The sequence below is a fragment of the Mycosarcoma maydis genome, chromosome 13, assembly GCF_000328475.2.
Source record: "Mycosarcoma maydis chromosome 13, whole genome shotgun sequence".
In the NCBI taxonomy this organism is placed as follows: domain Eukaryota; kingdom Fungi; phylum Basidiomycota; class Ustilaginomycetes; order Ustilaginales; genus Mycosarcoma; species Mycosarcoma maydis.
In genome coordinates this window covers 54,059-71,099 of record NC_026490.1, presented here as the reverse complement: position 1 = coordinate 71,099, position 17,041 = coordinate 54,059, and the positions used below count along the sequence as shown (strand labels likewise).

The 17,041-nt window shown below is 54.4% G+C and overlaps 6 protein-coding genes across 6 annotated transcripts; 2 read left to right on the top strand and 4 right to left on the bottom strand.

The window, feature by feature from the left end:
• Positions 1-49: 49 nt before the first annotated feature.
• On the top strand, positions 50-3,064 carry UMAG_04510 (uncharacterized protein; the record flags this gene model as incomplete). Its single annotated transcript, XM_011392539.1, has 1 exon — positions 50-3,064. The coding sequence occupies one exon, from the start codon at positions 50-52 to the stop codon at positions 3,062-3,064; it is 3,015 nt and encodes a 1,004-aa protein (XP_011390841.1).
• A 413-nt stretch (positions 3,065-3,477) lies between these two features.
• UMAG_04509 (uncharacterized protein) lies at positions 3,478-5,613 on the bottom strand (the record flags this gene model as incomplete). The annotated part of the gene is made up of 2 exons (XM_011392538.1): positions 3,478-5,420; positions 5,511-5,613. The coding sequence occupies 2 exons, from the start codon at positions 5,611-5,613 to the stop codon at positions 3,478-3,480; spliced, it is 2,046 nt and encodes a 681-aa protein (XP_011390840.1).
• Positions 5,614-6,034: 421 nt separating this feature from the next.
• On the top strand, positions 6,035-7,780 carry UMAG_04508 (rRNA-processing protein BFR2; the record flags this gene model as incomplete). The annotated part of the gene is made up of 1 exon (XM_011392537.1): positions 6,035-7,780. The coding sequence occupies one exon, from the start codon at positions 6,035-6,037 to the stop codon at positions 7,778-7,780; it is 1,746 nt and encodes a 581-aa protein (XP_011390839.1).
• Positions 7,781-8,029: 249 nt separating this feature from the next.
• UMAG_11986 (c-terminal kinesin) lies at positions 8,030-10,129 on the bottom strand (the record flags this gene model as incomplete). The annotated part of the gene is made up of 1 exon (XM_011392710.1): positions 8,030-10,129. The coding sequence occupies one exon, from the start codon at positions 10,127-10,129 to the stop codon at positions 8,030-8,032; it is 2,100 nt and encodes a 699-aa protein (XP_011391012.1).
• Positions 10,130-11,272: 1,143 nt separating this feature from the next.
• Positions 11,273-12,441, bottom strand: UMAG_11985 (uncharacterized protein; the record flags this gene model as incomplete). The annotated part of the gene is made up of 4 exons (XM_011392709.1): positions 11,273-11,435; positions 11,552-11,856; positions 11,971-11,985; positions 12,439-12,441. The coding sequence occupies 4 exons, from the start codon at positions 12,439-12,441 to the stop codon at positions 11,273-11,275; spliced, it is 486 nt and encodes a 161-aa protein (XP_011391011.1).
• Positions 12,442-13,799: 1,358 nt separating this feature from the next.
• On the bottom strand, positions 13,800-15,287 carry UMAG_04506 (uncharacterized protein; the record flags this gene model as incomplete). Its single annotated transcript, XM_011392536.1, has 1 exon — positions 13,800-15,287. The coding sequence occupies one exon, from the start codon at positions 15,285-15,287 to the stop codon at positions 13,800-13,802; it is 1,488 nt and encodes a 495-aa protein (XP_011390838.1).
• Positions 15,288-17,041: the final 1,754 nt, after the last annotated feature.

Here is a 17,041-nt window from a genome sequence, read left to right as displayed (position 1 = left end):
GGATTCACATCTTACCCACTTCCATCATCCATCCCATTGACACAACAAAATGGTCGTCGCCATTAGAGAGCAGCCAACCAAAAGGTCCAGGCTCTCGCTCTTTCGTTTGCGCAAGCCGTCCACAAAGCCGTCTGCTTCGTCGACCACTCAGACACCACCACAGCCATCCGAGTCGGATGACCATGCAGCCCCGCAGTCGACCCCACGCCAGACGCCGCGCCAAGAATTGCCATCCTCCATGCGCAGCGGCCCACCCCCCGCTCGTCAAGCCCCAAACCTAGACGACAGCAACCATGCCCCCCTACCGTATTACTATTCAGGCTCGGCCAACGTCCCTCGCGGCTACCGCTCGTCGTCGTCGTCGTCGCATGTCGATCAATACCATGACATCAAAGAGCCTCATGCCGGCTCTTTGCCTCTGCAGCACGCCGCTGCCGCTGCAGCACGTACAGACATCATGTCGACTACCAAGCACTCACGTCAACGCTCCCATTTCAGCATCCCCGACGTCATTGTCACCACCTGCGAGGAAGACGGCGAGGAACAGCTCGTACAGATCGAAATCCCACCCAACAAGCGTCGCAGCTACGTCCTTTGTGATGCCGCCAGCGAACACGTGCGAGACCAAAGATCCTTCAAGAAGAACACCACATCAGGCTTTGCTCGCAGACCCGCACCTTTGATTAAGTTCGACTCGCACGAGATCGCTGGCGTGCACATGTCTCGCAGTGGCTCCCTACCCAGCATCAGCAGCGTCAGCACAACTAGTAGCTCTCCCATCTCGCCCACCCTTTCCTCGCCCACGTCGGCCTCCACCCCCTCCTCTTCCGTCAGCTCAAGCCTCTCCAAAGCTGCTTCCAACAAACCTAGTCGCAAATCTTCCTTCCCGCTTCTCTTTGGACGCAAGAGTCTCGACTCTCAAAAGTGCGCAAACGTCAATAACGGGCTACACCAAGAGCCGTTGCCCTCTTCGCCCATCACTCCCACCTCCACTCGTACGACCAGCAGTGATTCTTTCCCAAACGCTCACCCGGATGGGCTATCGTTTTCCACTCACGATCCTCTGCCCACCCCATCATGCTCGCGCAACGTTTTCACTCGTGCCATCAGCAGCCTTCCTTCTCCCCCCGTGACACCTACTTCACCGGTGCCTGCCTTGTCCAAAAAACAGTTAAAGACCAAGGCTAAGGAAGAACTGGCACTCATAAAAGAGCTTCAACGCGTCGACAAGCTCGTCAAACAGCACGACGTCAATGCTATCAAGGCGCATGAAAAGGCACAAGCAAAACAACGCAAGCGAGCCGCCAAACTTGTCGAGATCAACCAACCGTTTCATCGGGCTAGTACTGACACGAGACCGTCGGTCGATAGCTACCGTGCCGATGGCTCACATCCCATGTCTGCCGTGGCTTGTGTATCGAAGAAGACCACCACCGTCTTTCAAGCGTCCACCAGATTTTCGGCCATGGGTATGGGTCTTACCAGGAGGAACAGTGTTCGCGGTGCATCGACAGACGTTCGTGTTTTCGCCGGAGAGCGACGCGGTTCGGAGCCCATCCTGTCAAAATCCACTGACGCTACCATGCGTACCAGGTCGGATGCCTCGACACGGGTGAGCGTCGATCTGCCCGAAAGCGATAGGCTGCCTTTTACGCACCCTCGAGCTGCGCCCCGACCCAACGTTGATTGCGAAGCTCTGCCGCAGACAGCACCGTTGACGCTCACCAAGCAAGCAACTCGTCGCTCGAGTTTGTCCAAAGATGACTCGTCGCCTCCTCGCCCAACTCGACCTGCTCCTCCAGTGCCCTGTCAAAGCACAACATCCGTGCGTGTCGCACAGCCGCGCTCAGCGCAAACGGTGGACGTTGAAGCGGCTGACGTGGCCGACGCAGATGCGAGCTTTGGTGACGACTCGGACGAGACTACTCTGGTGTGGACGCGCGCAAGCTGGTCTGAGCTCAGTTCCGGTTTTACTGCAGCACCGTTGCCCAGTCTGATCCCATCGAGTTCAAGCGTCAGCTCAGTGGCTGTGCCGGTCGAGCTCGAGCAGGATAGCGAAAGTGGAGATTGTGTCGGCGAGTTCGACGAGCTTCAGCCCAACGCACGCATCACGAGGCGAGCTAGCGTACAGCGTGCGCTGGCGATCTCGGATGCTGCAATGAGCATACTACAAAAGCGTACGTCGATGAGCAAAAGAGCATCGCACTACAATGCCAAGCGTCGATCTGTACAGGATACGGAAGTGGAGGCCGCTGGTGTGGGTGCGAGCAAGAGGTCTTCTGCAGCTTCGAGCCTGCGACGCCGAAGCTTTATTCGTCAATTGAGCGATCATGAGGGCTGGAAAGTGGTCAGCAGCGATGATCAAGCCGAGCAAGACGATGGATTTAGGCCTCAAGATAGCATTGTTGCACAGCCGGACCTGTGCAGTACAAGATGGGACGATTGGGTGGAGCAAGAAACGCTGAACGAGCAGCATCAATTGACGGCTACAGTGACGCAGCAACGTATTTCAGCGCAAGTCGATCTGGTACTAGCCGATCTGTACTCTGCGCAGAATGCAGATCAGGTCCAGAAGCAGCTTGCTGAGCCTGAACCAAGCGGCGAATGTACACCGACGCAGGAGAGCGTCAGCGATCCCATAGCTCGACTTGTCGAGCTACCAAATGTCGACAAGTCGTGTGCTCCAGAGCGGCCACGTCGGTGCTTGCATCGAACCACGTCGCCTACGGCTACCACGTGCACAACCTCGTCCATCTCATCGACCGACTCGTTCGCATCCAACTCATCGGGGACTACGCGAACCACGGACTTGGCCACGCTCGCCGACGACTCGCAAATCGATCCTGCGCGCAACAAGGTTAGCGTACAGGACGAGCCGATCTGCTTCTCGCGTCCTTTCTCGCCTCAGTACCGAGCGTCGTTGGAAGACCAGCGTCGCGCGGATACAAAGGAAAACGTTAGTGTGCCTGGGTATGACGATGCAGCTGCAAACAAGCGGTCCGAGACCGAATTAGGCGCGAGTTTCAGGCTGTCCCTGGCTCCACTCGCCCCATTGCAGTTGTAAGACAGCTTGAACCTGCTTGCCAGCGTCGAGAACAGTTTCTAGTCTCGCTGTCGATGCTCAACGCACAGCGTATTACATGTCATTTTTTACTCTTTAAAGCATATACCCAGGGCAGCCTTGATGGTTGGCCGAATCGCACGTTCGTTTTTCATCTTCTGTTCCTTGGAAGCGGCTGTGCATGGCTGCTCGATAAAGATTCACTTTCAGATTGGACACAGTCCATGTCAACGCTGCAGCCATGATCTTGAGTGCGGAGCGGAATAGATATGTGTAGGTGTGGCGTTTCGAGACGCGCGGATCACGACAGTTTTAGCAGGCACGGGCTTGACACGACGCTATTCACGATTGCATCACACGCGTTTTGTGGATCGGAAGATGGGGGGTCCGGGGAACAACTTGGATTCAACAACGACTTACAACTGACCTCTCCTTAAGCCGTCGAGCTTTGCTCTCAACGCACCTGCACTCTGGTCGATCCACTTGAGGCTGCCGAGGTGCGCGTTGAGGATGGCGACAATGTGGGCGATGCTTCCATCGCGATCGAGCGACTCGTCCTTCTCTCTATCGCCACTTGATCCAGCTGCGTTGGCATTCACGCTGTTCAGCTCACCGATCATAGCACTGAGGTTCTTGGACACATCGTCCAACTGTCCATTGAGCGTTTCAGCCAGACTGAATGCGCGTTCCCTCTCGACATCCGCGCTCGTCAGGTTGATCTGGCTTGTCAAGCCCGGCAGCAGCGATTCGATCTGCGCCTCGTAGTCTGTCACCAAAGACGTCAGGTCCGACTGCGATGATTCCAGGTAGTCCAGCGTACGCTCGATCCCAGCCTGTTTTTCTTCGGCCGCGCCAAGCGCGCTGACAAGCGCCGAGATTTCATCTCCACCTTTTAGCAGCACCTTGTCCCATGCCGCTACTTCGGCAGCTTGACGAGAGAATTCCTTGATCGAAGAGTCGAGCGATACCGACCAACGATTCAGGATTTCGTCCATTGATTTACCGCGTAATAGCGAGGGCGTAGCCACCGCGCCGATGGCGGGTGCAGCGCCGTTTCGAGGCACAGCCACGCCAGAAGCCACACCACTAGTGGTTTGTGCAGCGCCGTTGGTCGAGCAAGACGCAGGCTGGGAGGCAGTAGCAGCCGCGGATCCAAACGAAAATCCGCCCGCGGGTTTCGCTGCGGCTTGACTCGAAGCAGCGGTGGGTGCGCCAGACGCAGCTGGAGCAGCAGTCGTATTCGTTGCCGCCTTGCCGAAGGAGAAGCCGCCTGTAGCTGGAGCAGCGGTGGGCGCATTCGTTGAAGTCGAAGTCGACGGAGCAGTAGTAGCAGCAGTAGCAGTAGCAGTAGGTGCAGCGGCGGATGCGGATGCGGCCGGCTTACCGAACGAGAATCCACCGGTACCCGCTGGTGCAGCAGGAGCTGCAGCAGCAGCAGACTTAGCCTCGGCATCCGAAGCAGCCGGTGTTGTGGCGCTTGTTGCTGGTGTGCTAGTACCAAAAGATAGGCCTCCAAGTGCAGGCTTGGCTTGAGTAGCAGCGGCAGTACCAGAAGCAGCTGGCGCAGAACTGGCTGAAGCATTGCCGAACGTGAATCCAGCCCCCGTGGAGGCAGGCGCAGCGCTTGGAGTGGATGTGGATGTGGATGTGGAAGTGGAAGAAGTAGCTGCGGGTGCTGTGCCAAACGAGAAGCCGCCGAATGCCGGCTTGGATGCACCGCCACCGCCAAACAGGGAGGCTCCCGCGGCTGGCGCCGCCGAGCCCGAACCACTGGTAGATGCTGGCGTCGTAGAAGAGGTGTTGGTGCTGGCACCACCGAGCGTGAACGATCCAAATCCGCTCAAGCCGCCTCCACCGCTTCCACCAGCTCCACCAGCTCCAGCTGCCGAAGGAGTGGACGAGGTTGCACCAGCAGCAGCGGGAGTCGAGCTGCCACCAAATGAGAACGTTGCGCTGCCTGCTGGCTTGGCTGCTGTCGTATTATTGGTGGTGTTGTTGTTGTTGCCAAAAGAGAAGGTGCCGGTAGAGGCAGAGGAGGCAGGTGCTGGAGAAGCGGTCGCATTGGCAGTTGCTTTGTTTGCTGCTGCTGCACCACCAAAGTTGAATCCACCCGTGGAAGGTGCAGGTGTTGACGAAGATGGCGTGGAGGAGGAAGCAGCGGTGCCAAAAGAGAATCCACCTGCAGCTGGTTTTGCTGCTGCACTTCCAAAGGAGAAGCCACTACCACCGGAGGTAGATGAGTTGGTGTTGCTCGATCCAAAAAGTCCCGCGCTGGAAGCTGGCGTCGAGTTAGAAGCAGTGTTGGTGCCTGTGCCTGCTGGAGAGCCAAACAGTGAGCCACCGGTCGTGGTAGACGCACCTATCATTGCATTGAAAGGAATTCATTCAGATGAGAAGAGATTAGCAGTCGACTCCTGCTTCGGGAGCAACGGTGAGTTTCTTGACTTACCTCCAAAGGAGAATGGCGTTTTAGCGGTGCTGCCTGCAGCGTTGTTTGTATTGTTGTTGCCAGAGGCACCACCAAACGAGAAGTTTCCGCCGCCGAACGACATTTTATGATGTGGGATGTGAGGGTTGCTATCCTATCAAGGGTGTATTGACGACGAGCAAAATGATAGAGGTGATTGCAGCACCATTGATGTTTTTGCGACTGTAGACTCGTGACTGTGGATGCGCGAAGAACATGTTTGTTGGCTGCACGTCTTCATCAGGCTACATGAATCAGGATTATGTCAGCTAAATTTTGACGTTGTACGAAAAAGTTATCGGCTGCACGCGAATACGCGAGAGACTGCTGTTTGCAGCCCAAATTTTTTTTTTGTCCCACTCTAATCGGAATTTGTGGAGCAACAACGTCTTCTTCAACCCTTCTTCTTGCCCGCATCGACCTTGAATCGCCATCTCGCATTGGTTAGCGACATCTCGTCACCGCTACATACCTCAAGCAGAAGTGTTAGCTGCTTTTTCGCAACCATGCCGCCAAAAACCTCGTCTCTAGCATCATTGCTCGGCACGCTTACCAATGCAGCTCCCGTCGACTTTGACCCAGAAGCTCCGGATGCCGATCAGCCCACGTTCACCACCTTTGCCAACGGAAGCGATGATGCTGCATCCGAATCTGGCAGTGACGGAGATGAAGATGAAGATGGCGATGACGATGACGATAAGGAGGAGGAGGAAGAGCTCATGAATCCAAGAGCGCACTACGCTGACGTGGCCACAAGTGATATGCGCAAACGGGCCGCGTTGAGCGAGAGCGACAAGATCAACGATCCGAGGTATCATGGTGTTAAGAGCAGTCGTGCCGAGCTATATGCAGATGATTACAACGGCGAGCATGCGAGCGACGACGACCAAGACGACCAAGACGACCAAGAGGACGAATATGGCAGCGATGGGGACCAAGATGAGGATGCTGACCAAGACGACGAGGACATGGAAGTAGCATCATCTAAGAAGGACAAGAAGCTTCGATTTGCTGCAGACAACGACGAATCCGACGACGACTCTGATAGCAGCCAAGTGAACCAGACGTCAGCACAAGCATCAACATCCAACAGCATTGCAGCTCAGATTGCTCAATCCGCGTCCCAGGCGAAAGCGCTCAAAGCACGTCGACTCGAAGATGCCGAAAAGGGGCGTCAAGTGCGCAAGCAGATCAAGACGTACGAACGAACGCTCGAGACGCGCATCAAGGCGCAATCTGTGCTTCGCGACATCAACCGTCTTCCAGATCCCCAAGTCTATCAACAAGCCATGACGAGCTCTTCGACTTGCATCGAGCCGGCCATCGTGCTGCTCGAACAGCTGCTAGAGCTGTCGGATACGTTGTTCTCGCTTCGCACGCGTCTCAACACTCTCTCGAACAGTGAGGAGGAGGAAGATGGCATGGTAACAGCACCTTCAACGAGAAAGAGGAAGAGAGACTTTGACGTGACCGTGCCCGAGCATCAAGAGGAAGTCGAGCAGACGTGGACCCAGATTGCATCTCACGATCAGATCGATGCGGTTCTCAACGATGTTGTTGGCTATTCTTGCGCACTCGAACCGCACCGTAGACGTGTGTTGGACAAGTGGAGTTTAAAAGTCACCTCTGCAGCCGCCGCCGCCGCAGCTGCTTCGAACGGAAACCGTTTCACCCAGCTGCGAGCAGTCAACCAGGCGCCCTCTTCGCAGATCGATTCTGCTCTCGCTGGTGATGGACTCTCCCGCCTCGTTGCACGCACGCGGGTGCTGCGATCAGAATCTGAAGGCTCTTTCAAGTTGGGTTCAACATCAACCAGCTTAGATACAGAAGAGAAGCAAGACAGCGAGGTCTTCGACGATACCGATTTCTACTCGACTCTGCTGAAAGAGCTCATCGAAAGACGATCAAATGGACTCTCGAACCAAGGTGGTGGCACGACTAGCACCGCTGTGTTACTCTCGAGCTTGCAGGGCGGTGGAAAGAAGAAGAAGCACAACGTCGACACAAAGGCATCCAAGGGCAGGAAATTGCGTTACGAGGTCAACGACAAGCTGGTCAACTTCATGCCTCCCATTCGCGATCGCATCAAATGGGGACCGGAGCAGATCGAGCGATTGTTCAGGCAATTGGCGTCCAGCTCAATGGGCGTAGTCAAGCACGTAGAGGCGCAAGACATGCAAAGTGATGACGAGGGTCAAGGAGATGACATGGCAAAAGATGCACAACTCGCCGGTCTGCGTGTGTTTGGGTGAATTTGCGATCACTTGCATCTCACCTGACCATAACTTCATCATGTGGCACTGCGCACAAGCTTCTTGTTCAGCACCATGACTTGATCGAGTTCCACTATGTGATTTTGTCAGAAGAATACTTTTATCGCTCGTTTCGAGGGGAAGAAACTTAGGTATACATTCAAATGCCGGCACCGAAACGTGGAAGAAAGAAAGCATAGAGCCGTCAACGGCGATAGAGAGTGAAAAGCGTCGGAACAATTCGTGATTCTAGCTGCCGATTGACTTGACCGCTTTGGCCGTACCAATTGTAGTCGAATTGACCTTGGTGGCAAAGCGCAGCGAGCAGAGACTCTCGTTGAGATGAGCCGCCATCGGACTCAACGCGAGCAACATCAACGTCTTAGAGTTGCCGCCCAGGCTGTTCTTCAAGAGCCACGTCAACGTTGAGTTTCGGTAGGGTACGTGACTCGTCGAATTCTTGTTCTGCCCCAACGCCGAGATCACATCCGCCAATGAAGAAAGCGACTTGTTGATCGACTGTGCTTCCTTGAGTCGCACAGGGTCTTTGTCGCTACCCGAGTTGGCAAGGCGTTCGGAACCAGCGAGGTCGACCAGCGACAATACAGCATCGCACGCCTCCATGGTGGTAGCATTCTGTCCGCGAACACGAAGCATAAAGACGGAATGCGAACGAGATGAACGCTCGTTCATCAACGTCGCCGCTACCTGTCTTCGTTTTTTGGCTTTGTCCAACAGCGCAAACACCTGCGCGGGTGAATCGAGCGCAACTACAACGGTATCCGAAACCGTGGTGCGTCCTTTGTCGTGCTTGATCTCGTGTTTGGCTTTGTCCACCTCGGCCTTGCCTAGAAGATCGTTGATGTTGTCCAGGTAGATCTCAAGCATGCTACCTTCAAAGTCGTACTTCCACCCCTTGTCTTTCAGGCTTTCCGCGGTCGACCAAAGCATTTGCACAGCGCGCGGGATAAGACCAGCACCAGCATCAGCAGAGGGGTCACTGCCGTAGTTGGTGATCGAGTCGGGCGCGCCTTCCAACGTGTGCGTTTTACCAGAACCGGTCTGGCCATAGGCAAAGATCGACGTATTGTAGCCGTCAAGTACGGATTGCGTAAGGTGGGCAATTTCTTCGAATACGTCGGCTTGCGATGCGGTGGGCTGGAATACGCGGTCAAAGGTAAACAGGTGGTTACGCATTGTCACGGTTCCTGTGGCCGATTCACCGGCCGCGAGAAGCTCAATTTGTGCCGCTTCGCGCTCGTTGGGGAAGCGAATGGTGGCCAAAGCCTCGGTGCCATTGTTGGCGTCATTGTTGGAAGGCGGACGGACACGGCAAAAGACGCGAATGTTACCTCGAAGCTCTTGCACCTCGTTGTGCAGTTTACGTCGCAGCGACTCGGCTTCGCGCAGCTCGTTTTCGAGATGCAGGTTGGCCTCTTTGGTCTCGGCAATGTCCTTGTCCATACTCGCGACCTTGGAACGTAGAGTCTCGATTTCATCTTGGAGCACTTGGATCTGAGAACGGAGCGCAGTGTTGGTGCTTTCCATGGTTAGGTGGCTGGTACTCTGCTGGTTGAGTGTCGCCTTGAGCGCTACAACCGTTTCGCGTTCCTGCTCGAGCTCGGACTCGAGAAGACGCTTTTCACGGTTGAATTTGGCAGTGAGCTGCAGGATTTCGTCGTCAGCAATGGTTCGTCGACGTTTGATCTCGTCCTGTTTGGATTGTGCGATCTTGCGTTGTTCGAGGAGGTCTTCTTCGAGCTGACGGACCTTGTCTTCCTGGGCGAGACGCTCGGAGCGCTCCTTGTTCCATTTCTCTTCTGTCTTTTGACGCTCGAGCTCAAAGAGCTCGGCCATAGATGCTAAACGGGATTCCATTGCGTCCATTCGGGATGGATCAACGTCGCCAGAGTTGGCAGAAGTGGTACTGCCGTTGCTGCTACGAGCTGAAGCGGCAGCAGCAGCGGCAGCATTTGTGCCAGGACGGGGACGCGTGACGCTGGTGACACCTCTCCTTACTGCAGCGCCGCCCGAGAGTGCTGCACCAGCTGCGATTTTGGAAGCGCTTGCAGAGCGTGTTGTGGCCACGGTAGCTGCTGCTGGTCTATTCGTAGTATTGGTCATGGGTGCGCGTGGCAGCGTCACACCAATGGACGATGCGGTGATGGTTGTAGCGGCTGCTCGACGAGCAGGGACGAATCTGGCATTGTCTGCTGCGCTGACTGACCGAGTCGTGGACATGGTGCTAGGGGCAGCGGGTGTTCGTAGCTTGCTGGGACCGGCACCGCCTGGCATGGTGGCTGTGGAACGCTGACGCTTGACCGTCTGTGGTACTGGGATACTCGACATGATTGTGATGTGACGAGGTGGGGGGATCGACAGGTTTGGCAGAAAGAGAGAGTTGATGGAACAGAGGATGAGATGTCGAGACTCTGCTTTGCGTCTGCAACGACCAGCGGCTGTGATTGTGCAGTTGTGGGCGGGAGTTGGCTGTGTCTGCATCGGCGCAATCACGAATTGACCCAACAGAAAAACACTCCGTACTCAGCCACGACCACGATTCGTGACGAATAAAGAAAGGACGCGCCTGTTCAGCCTCAAAGAGTTGCCGCTCGAATCGTGAATCGTGAATTCAAACAACACACCCTCTCTGCCGTGTGCGTCGTGCGTAAATTGTTCGCGCCTTTATTCGAGTCGGTCACGTGCCGTCTTCACTGCTTGCTCAATCGTGAATGGCCACTCACACTGCTTGCTCAATTCGTGATTGCCGCTCCTCAGCACTTTTGAGGCTTTTACTCTTTGGCAGCTTTGCCTCGTTTCTCCTCGGAACACATCAAAGAGATTCTTTCCCTTCAACGACAGTGCAGTGCGGGGATGTCGACGCAATGTTATTCTTTCTAGATCGGTTTGCGAGGAGTCGGAAGGAGTCTGTATACAAGCAAGAACAGCAAGGGAGACAATGCCTTGAGGAAAGGACGTGAAAGGGAGGATAACACTCGATGCGACATAAAAAGACTGGCTAGGCAGACAGCAGTGGAGAGTGTCGATGCAGACCACATCAGCTTAACGCAACGCTTACACATGAGTAGGCGCCGCCGTGTTGTCGACACCGAGCTGAAGCTCGGCGTTTGCATCAACATACTCGTCGCGCATCTGGTCTTCCTCACCGTCATCAAGTACAGACGCCGTTTTGCGGGCAGTGGCTACATAGGCCAACAGCAACAGCAACGTCTGGGCCCAGATGCCTAGAAGCGTCACCAGTAGGTCGTGGATAGGAGGTGCTATTAGCGCCAGAGTGTGCTCCGACAAGCTGCGAGCTACGCCTACCACGCCTTCATCCTCACTGATATAGCCCGACGATGGCGTTTCGACCCCGCCGTCCTTTAACGCATCTTTCCATACATCTTGAAACTCTTGTTCGTCTTCGCATGACTCGTCGCCATCGTGCTCTTGCTGCGCACATGGGCTCCTGGCTCCGACTCCGACAATGACCTAGAGGCTCTCCATCTGTGCCACCACCTCGTCCAGCTCTGCCTTGGAGGCGCGGTAGCGCTCTTCGGCCGCTTCGTACTTCTTCTCCCATGTAGCCACCTCGCGTTCGAGCGTTGCCACCTGTCGCTCAAAGTGCTCGGCTTTGACGTCAACCTGTCGCAGTCTGCATTGCAATAGAAGGAGAAAGAGCAAAGGCAAGCGTTCGGTCAGCAAGGATAACGCAGCAACGACAATCTCAGTGTTTCTCGGTGTTCACCAAGCAGATTTTAATTTACTCACTTGTCAGTGGTCTCGCGCAGGTTCTTCTCGGCAGTGTCGAGCTCGCCCTCAAGCAGCTCCACTTTGCGCTGGAGCGATTCGGAGTTGGTAGCGTTCGATTCGTGCTCCTCTCGCGCCGACTTGTGCTCGTGTAGCTTGCTCTCGAGCTTGTCAAGGTCGCTCTCTGCCAGGCTCAGCTTGTGTTGCAGCGAGGCAATCTCCTGGTCTTTGGTAAGCAGCTCCTGCTCAAGCTGCTTGTTCTTTTCCGCGAGCTCATCGGCACGCTCGCTTGCTGCGTCGGCCTCTACACGGAGAGTGTGGAGTTTCTGATAATGGCAAATGCAACGAGACGCAGAATGGCATCAGTTTGTCTGTGGACCCGATTGTCAGAACTCGCGCCCTGTCCTTCTCGGCACGGTCGTTGCTCTGGCATTGCTTACCTCTTTGATGCGGTCCTATCGTAGTATCACCCAAAAAGAAAGAAAATCGACAATCAAGATCGAATGAGAAAGTGCAGGATGCAGCAGGTGCAGCGGGGTTGCCAGAACCGAACGGGACGAAAGCGAGCGCAAAATGAGGTCAGAAGCGATATCGGTGTCAGCACGAGTCTGATCTCGGAGCACAAGTCACACGCCGACATGTTGTTTGCCTGGAAGCATCGTGTTGATGGGTCACTCTGGACCTTAGTGCAAGAAAGGAAGCCCTAGCTACGAGAGCCAGAATACCTTTTCGTCTTCGATGCAAATCTGCCAAGAATAATACCGTCTGGAAGGGCCGCAGGACCTCGATGCTTCAGCATGCTTATCATCTTGCAGACAAGTTGCACATCGGTGTGGGTCGTCTCGATTCGCCCTTCGCTACCCTTTCTCCGAACGCCGACTGAAGAAGATGTTTTGAGGCTCACTCACCATTTTGTATGAGCTTTTGCGTGATGGTCGTAAGAAAAGGTCGTAACAGAGATTGGCAGCGTCAAATGAGAGGACAGGGGGGGAATTTAGGACGATGTAGAGGTGATCGTTGTAGAAATTAGATAGGGTGCTCAGAGTGTGCAATCAGCGTCGAGAACCTGGGCTGTGTTGGTTGCTCGCGCACGCTCTCGTTGTCCAGCACAGCTCAGATGGCAGAGGCAGAATCGCACGCCAACAAGCAAGCACAACACGAAAAAGAGGCACACACTCACACACACGCGCGTGCCAGTGCCAGTGCCCGTGCCCGTGCGCGTGCGGCCAAGGCGATTTGTGATTTTCATGGTTTGTGGTTGAGCGGCGACTCAGGGGCGCGCGCACAGTCGTGAATAAGTTGGTCGTATTCTCAACTTCGAAATCGTGAATCTCAGCCAGCCAGCAAGACCAACAGCGTGATTCACGATTCACTCACTCGTGACTGTTCCATTCACGATTCTTCAACATGTTGAACTCACGACTCGTTTCGAAAATTCGAGTCTGGTTGGCGCGTGCGCCAAGTTCGAATTCGAGCCCCTCTCTGAGTCACGGCGGATCCCAACGCTGCTCCTAAGCATTAGTAAGCAGTTCCAATCACTGGAGCTCCTCATCCTTTAGCTGCCGTGACCCTCGACGTAGGCGGAATGGCACCCGTCTCTAACCAAGTTTACTGCCAAACTTGTACTTCAACACATGGACAAGCGTACTGCAAGCCTCTAGCATGACAGAAAAATCCCTTTGATGATAAAGACTAGATACAAAAGACAAATAGATGACAGAAGAAATATTACCGACGAGAGGAAGCCCAAAATACCAAATTACAACATGAGAGTTGCTGGTCAAGACAAAGAGATGAGAGAGGAAGAAGGCGAGTCCAAGCAGTGACAAGAAATGACCTAAGAGCAGCAAAGGGTATATCATCAGGGATTTGGCGAGAGACAGTAAGAGTGAGAGAGGGAGAGGGAGCCTGCGAGACATAGACGTATTGTTTTGAGGCTTCAGCATGTGTATAGACCTGAAACAGTTTTGCGTTATGCGTCGTCGTTCGCAGCTTTGACTACCTGAAGAGATGTGATGCTACAGAACCTGGCTAGCGGCAAGGTCGATGCGTAGAATCAAGCAAACAGATCCGGTGATCCGACGCGGACGACAATGGAAGGCAGAGAGTTTGTCGTTGATGATCAGTCCAGCTGTATAACATCAATTCGCGAGACCAGACCCTTGCGTGTGTTAGGCTGGTCATGATCGGTGACGCTGCACACGCGGATGTGCGCGCTTTTCTGCAGCGGAGCGCCTTGCCGACAGAGCGGCGTGTTCGACGGCGAATGTCAGTACTCCGCAGAACGAGAACCAAGCAGGTCGTCAGCGCATGGACTGAACAGATCATCGCGGTAGTCGTCATCGCTGCCGTAATCCTTCTTGTCGTCAAGCGTATCTATGTCGGCCGGGGATGACACTGGCGTGGTATGCCCAGACGACGGGCTAGTAGCATGGACGATGTCAAAGCTACTCAACACATCGAGCGACGGAGACCGCTGTGTGGAAGTTGTGTGGTCCGAGGACATGGGCGTATTGGACCAAACGGAAGACAATAGATGGGAACCAGCAACATCAGCGCTGTCCGTAGCACTGTTCGACGAGCCGTCCGAGTCGTTGCGAATGGGTCGTTTCCGTGGCACAGGACGGATGCCGGGACGCACGGCCTGAGGTGAAGCGAGGTCCGGATTGGAGCGCATGGCCGGCTCGGTACGAATTCGATGGATGTGCGAAGCCTCGAGCAGATACGCAGGCGAGCTGATGCGGTGGATGGGTGTAGGTCGAGTAGGAATGGGCGCTCGAGTCTGCACGATGTAATCGAGCTCGCGCTCGCGTGTCTCGCGCTCGACGAGCGACTCGAACGAGAGCATGCTGTCGCAGGTGATGCCCTTTTCGACTTCGTGCGCGGAGGGGTTGATAGCTTGTCCGTCCTGGCTGACAAGCTCGACATCCTCGACGGCGCCGGATTGGCGCACAATGCAAATGGAAGGGAGATGCTCCGACCTGGGCGAGTTGAACGACGACCTGCGAGGTTCAGAAAGCATGCTGGAACGAGAGACCGAAAGAGCTTTGCGGTCGCGCAGCGACTTGGACGTCTGTGCTTTGAGCATGGCGGCGAATTGGTTCGCATTCGAGTATTCGGGTGTCGGCGAGGTGCAGTCGCGTCTGGACGGCATTGATGTGGTGATCATGCCACCGTTGGGCGCAGGCACGAAAAAGAGACGCTGTTCGAGCTCGATTGGAGGCATCGGAGGTAGCATGTGCTCGGAACCCACCAGCACGGGAGTCACTGAACCTTTGGCCTCGGAGGCTTCAATGGAGAGCGGACAAAGATATTGGTGGAAGTTTTCGAAGCGAACGGGCTTGCTGATCATGCCGTCCATGCAAACGTGGCGGTAGAGAGAAGCAGGTTCAGGGCCCACATTGGTGGTAACGGCGACGATGTGTGCATTGCGGTTGGCTGAGAGAATGCCATCCTCGCCAGCACGAATGCGGCGTGCGCATTCGACGCCGTCCAGATAGGGCATCTCGATGTCCATGAAAATTAAGTCAAAGATCTCGGTGCGAAGAAGCTGCAAAGCCTTGAGGCCGCTATCGAGGCTGACCGGAGGACGTGCTAGCACATGACTGAAGCGACGCTTAAGCAGCATGCTGAGGATCGAAAGGTTGACATGATTGTCGTCAACGAGAAGAATGCGGAGCGAGTGTGTGGGCGGCAAAGGCGTAACGGGCCGGGTATCTTTAGCAACTTGGCAAGATGCAGCAGCAGGAATCGACATGGAAGGAAAAATGTCTAAAGCGGCTGACCCTTCAGAAGAGAAAACGGCAAGCGTCAAAGGACAGGGGAGGTTATCGGGAGGTTGACAGCCCGGCCAAAGTGTTTGTCGAACGCAGTCAAGATGCGCAGCCTGGGATGTTTGCGTTTGTCAGGGAACGTGTGCAGTCGAACTTGCCATCAACACGGGTGCTAGAATGGTAGGTGGTGCTAGGCGAAGTGGATCAGAGAGAGGTGATGGCGGGGATTACGCAGAGTGATGCGTTTGGGAGCGAACGTCGATGATCGTAGCCTACGGGACGATACTAAGTGACGTGGAGGGGATTCAGGCCGTCAGAGCGGACAAAGAAAAGCGCAGATGTTGTGCGCAATTGTCAGAACAGGCGACGAGTATACGGAAGAAGCACTATGACCTGAATAGCAAAATTGTGTCGATCGAGGTAATGGTAAATGCGGAATGGGCCGCTGAAAAGTACTTGGTGGTGGTGTAACAGAGAGATCAAGCCAATTCCAATCTAATCGTGAATGGATAGGCGCTTCTGCTATATACAGCGGAGGCCCCTAACCGGATGGTGTCAGAAAAAGGATGAGAAGCGATGGCGGTAGCCCTGCAAAGGGGGGCGAATGGCGTCGCAGCTATGGCTGGTAATTGAAGAAGGAATTGTGATGGCGGACGGTGATAAGGACGAGAATGATGAAGACGTTGTGGTGGAAGAGGAGGAAGTAACGTAGACGCTGCGAACGTTGACTACAGGCCTGTTGAGCATACAATTGTGTGCAGCACGACTTTGGTGGAACACGTTGGCTCGATGGCGGTGGCGTCTGCAGCTGAATGACAGTTGCAACAAGGCTTACTTGATCGATCGTTGCACAAAGTGGAATTGAGGGTCAGGATTCAGGTTTTCGAACCAGGGTCACAGACCAAAGTAACTTTCAGGCTAAATTCTTAGTGAAAGCCAAGAGTCTGAACGGCCAACGCCGCGGGGATCGAACGTAAGGAACCGCAGTCGTTCCACCAGAGACAGGCACATGGCGAGGGGGTGGCAAAAGAAAAGGCGTAATTTTATAAGGAAGGTAATTAATGAGGTGAGTTGCGGTTGACTCTGAGCATCGACCGTGCACATACGTAATTTGTGGGAGCAGACTGCACAACCACGAAACTCTACCAAGACAGTGTTGCGATTTAAATATTAATAACTTAAGTTATTAGAACAGATTACTGTATACTCGTGACTGAAAAAGACGAGTAAAAATTTCATCATTAAAAAAATATTAATACGATTATAAAATCAAAAAGTTCCTTTGATGCGTGAATCGTGACTTGAAAAGCAAAAGCCGCTGGAAAATGTCGTACTGTTGTCAAGCGGAGGGTGCACTTGAGCCTGAAGTTTCGGCGGTAGCATCTGGTGGACATATCCGATCTCTCGGCTTTTGAACAAGAGCAAGCTGAACGCAGATGATGGGGGCTTGTTTGGTACACACATTCTCTCGTCCCTTTTCCGCCTCGATCGATCGAGAAATCAAACAGATTCGCCCCGACCAGGCTGCCCTCCCACATGAGGCTCTGGCCCGAATCAGGTCCATAAATGTGGACACCATCCAGCTCCATTCCAAATTCTAGGACCCTGTACCCCGGACAGTTTTCTTCAACCAGTCAGATACTTGGCTGTCTCGTTCGCTAGCAGAACATTTCACGATCTCAACGGCAGTATCCGACTGGTTTATTACTAGCCGACAAAACGATGGATGTGGGAAAAA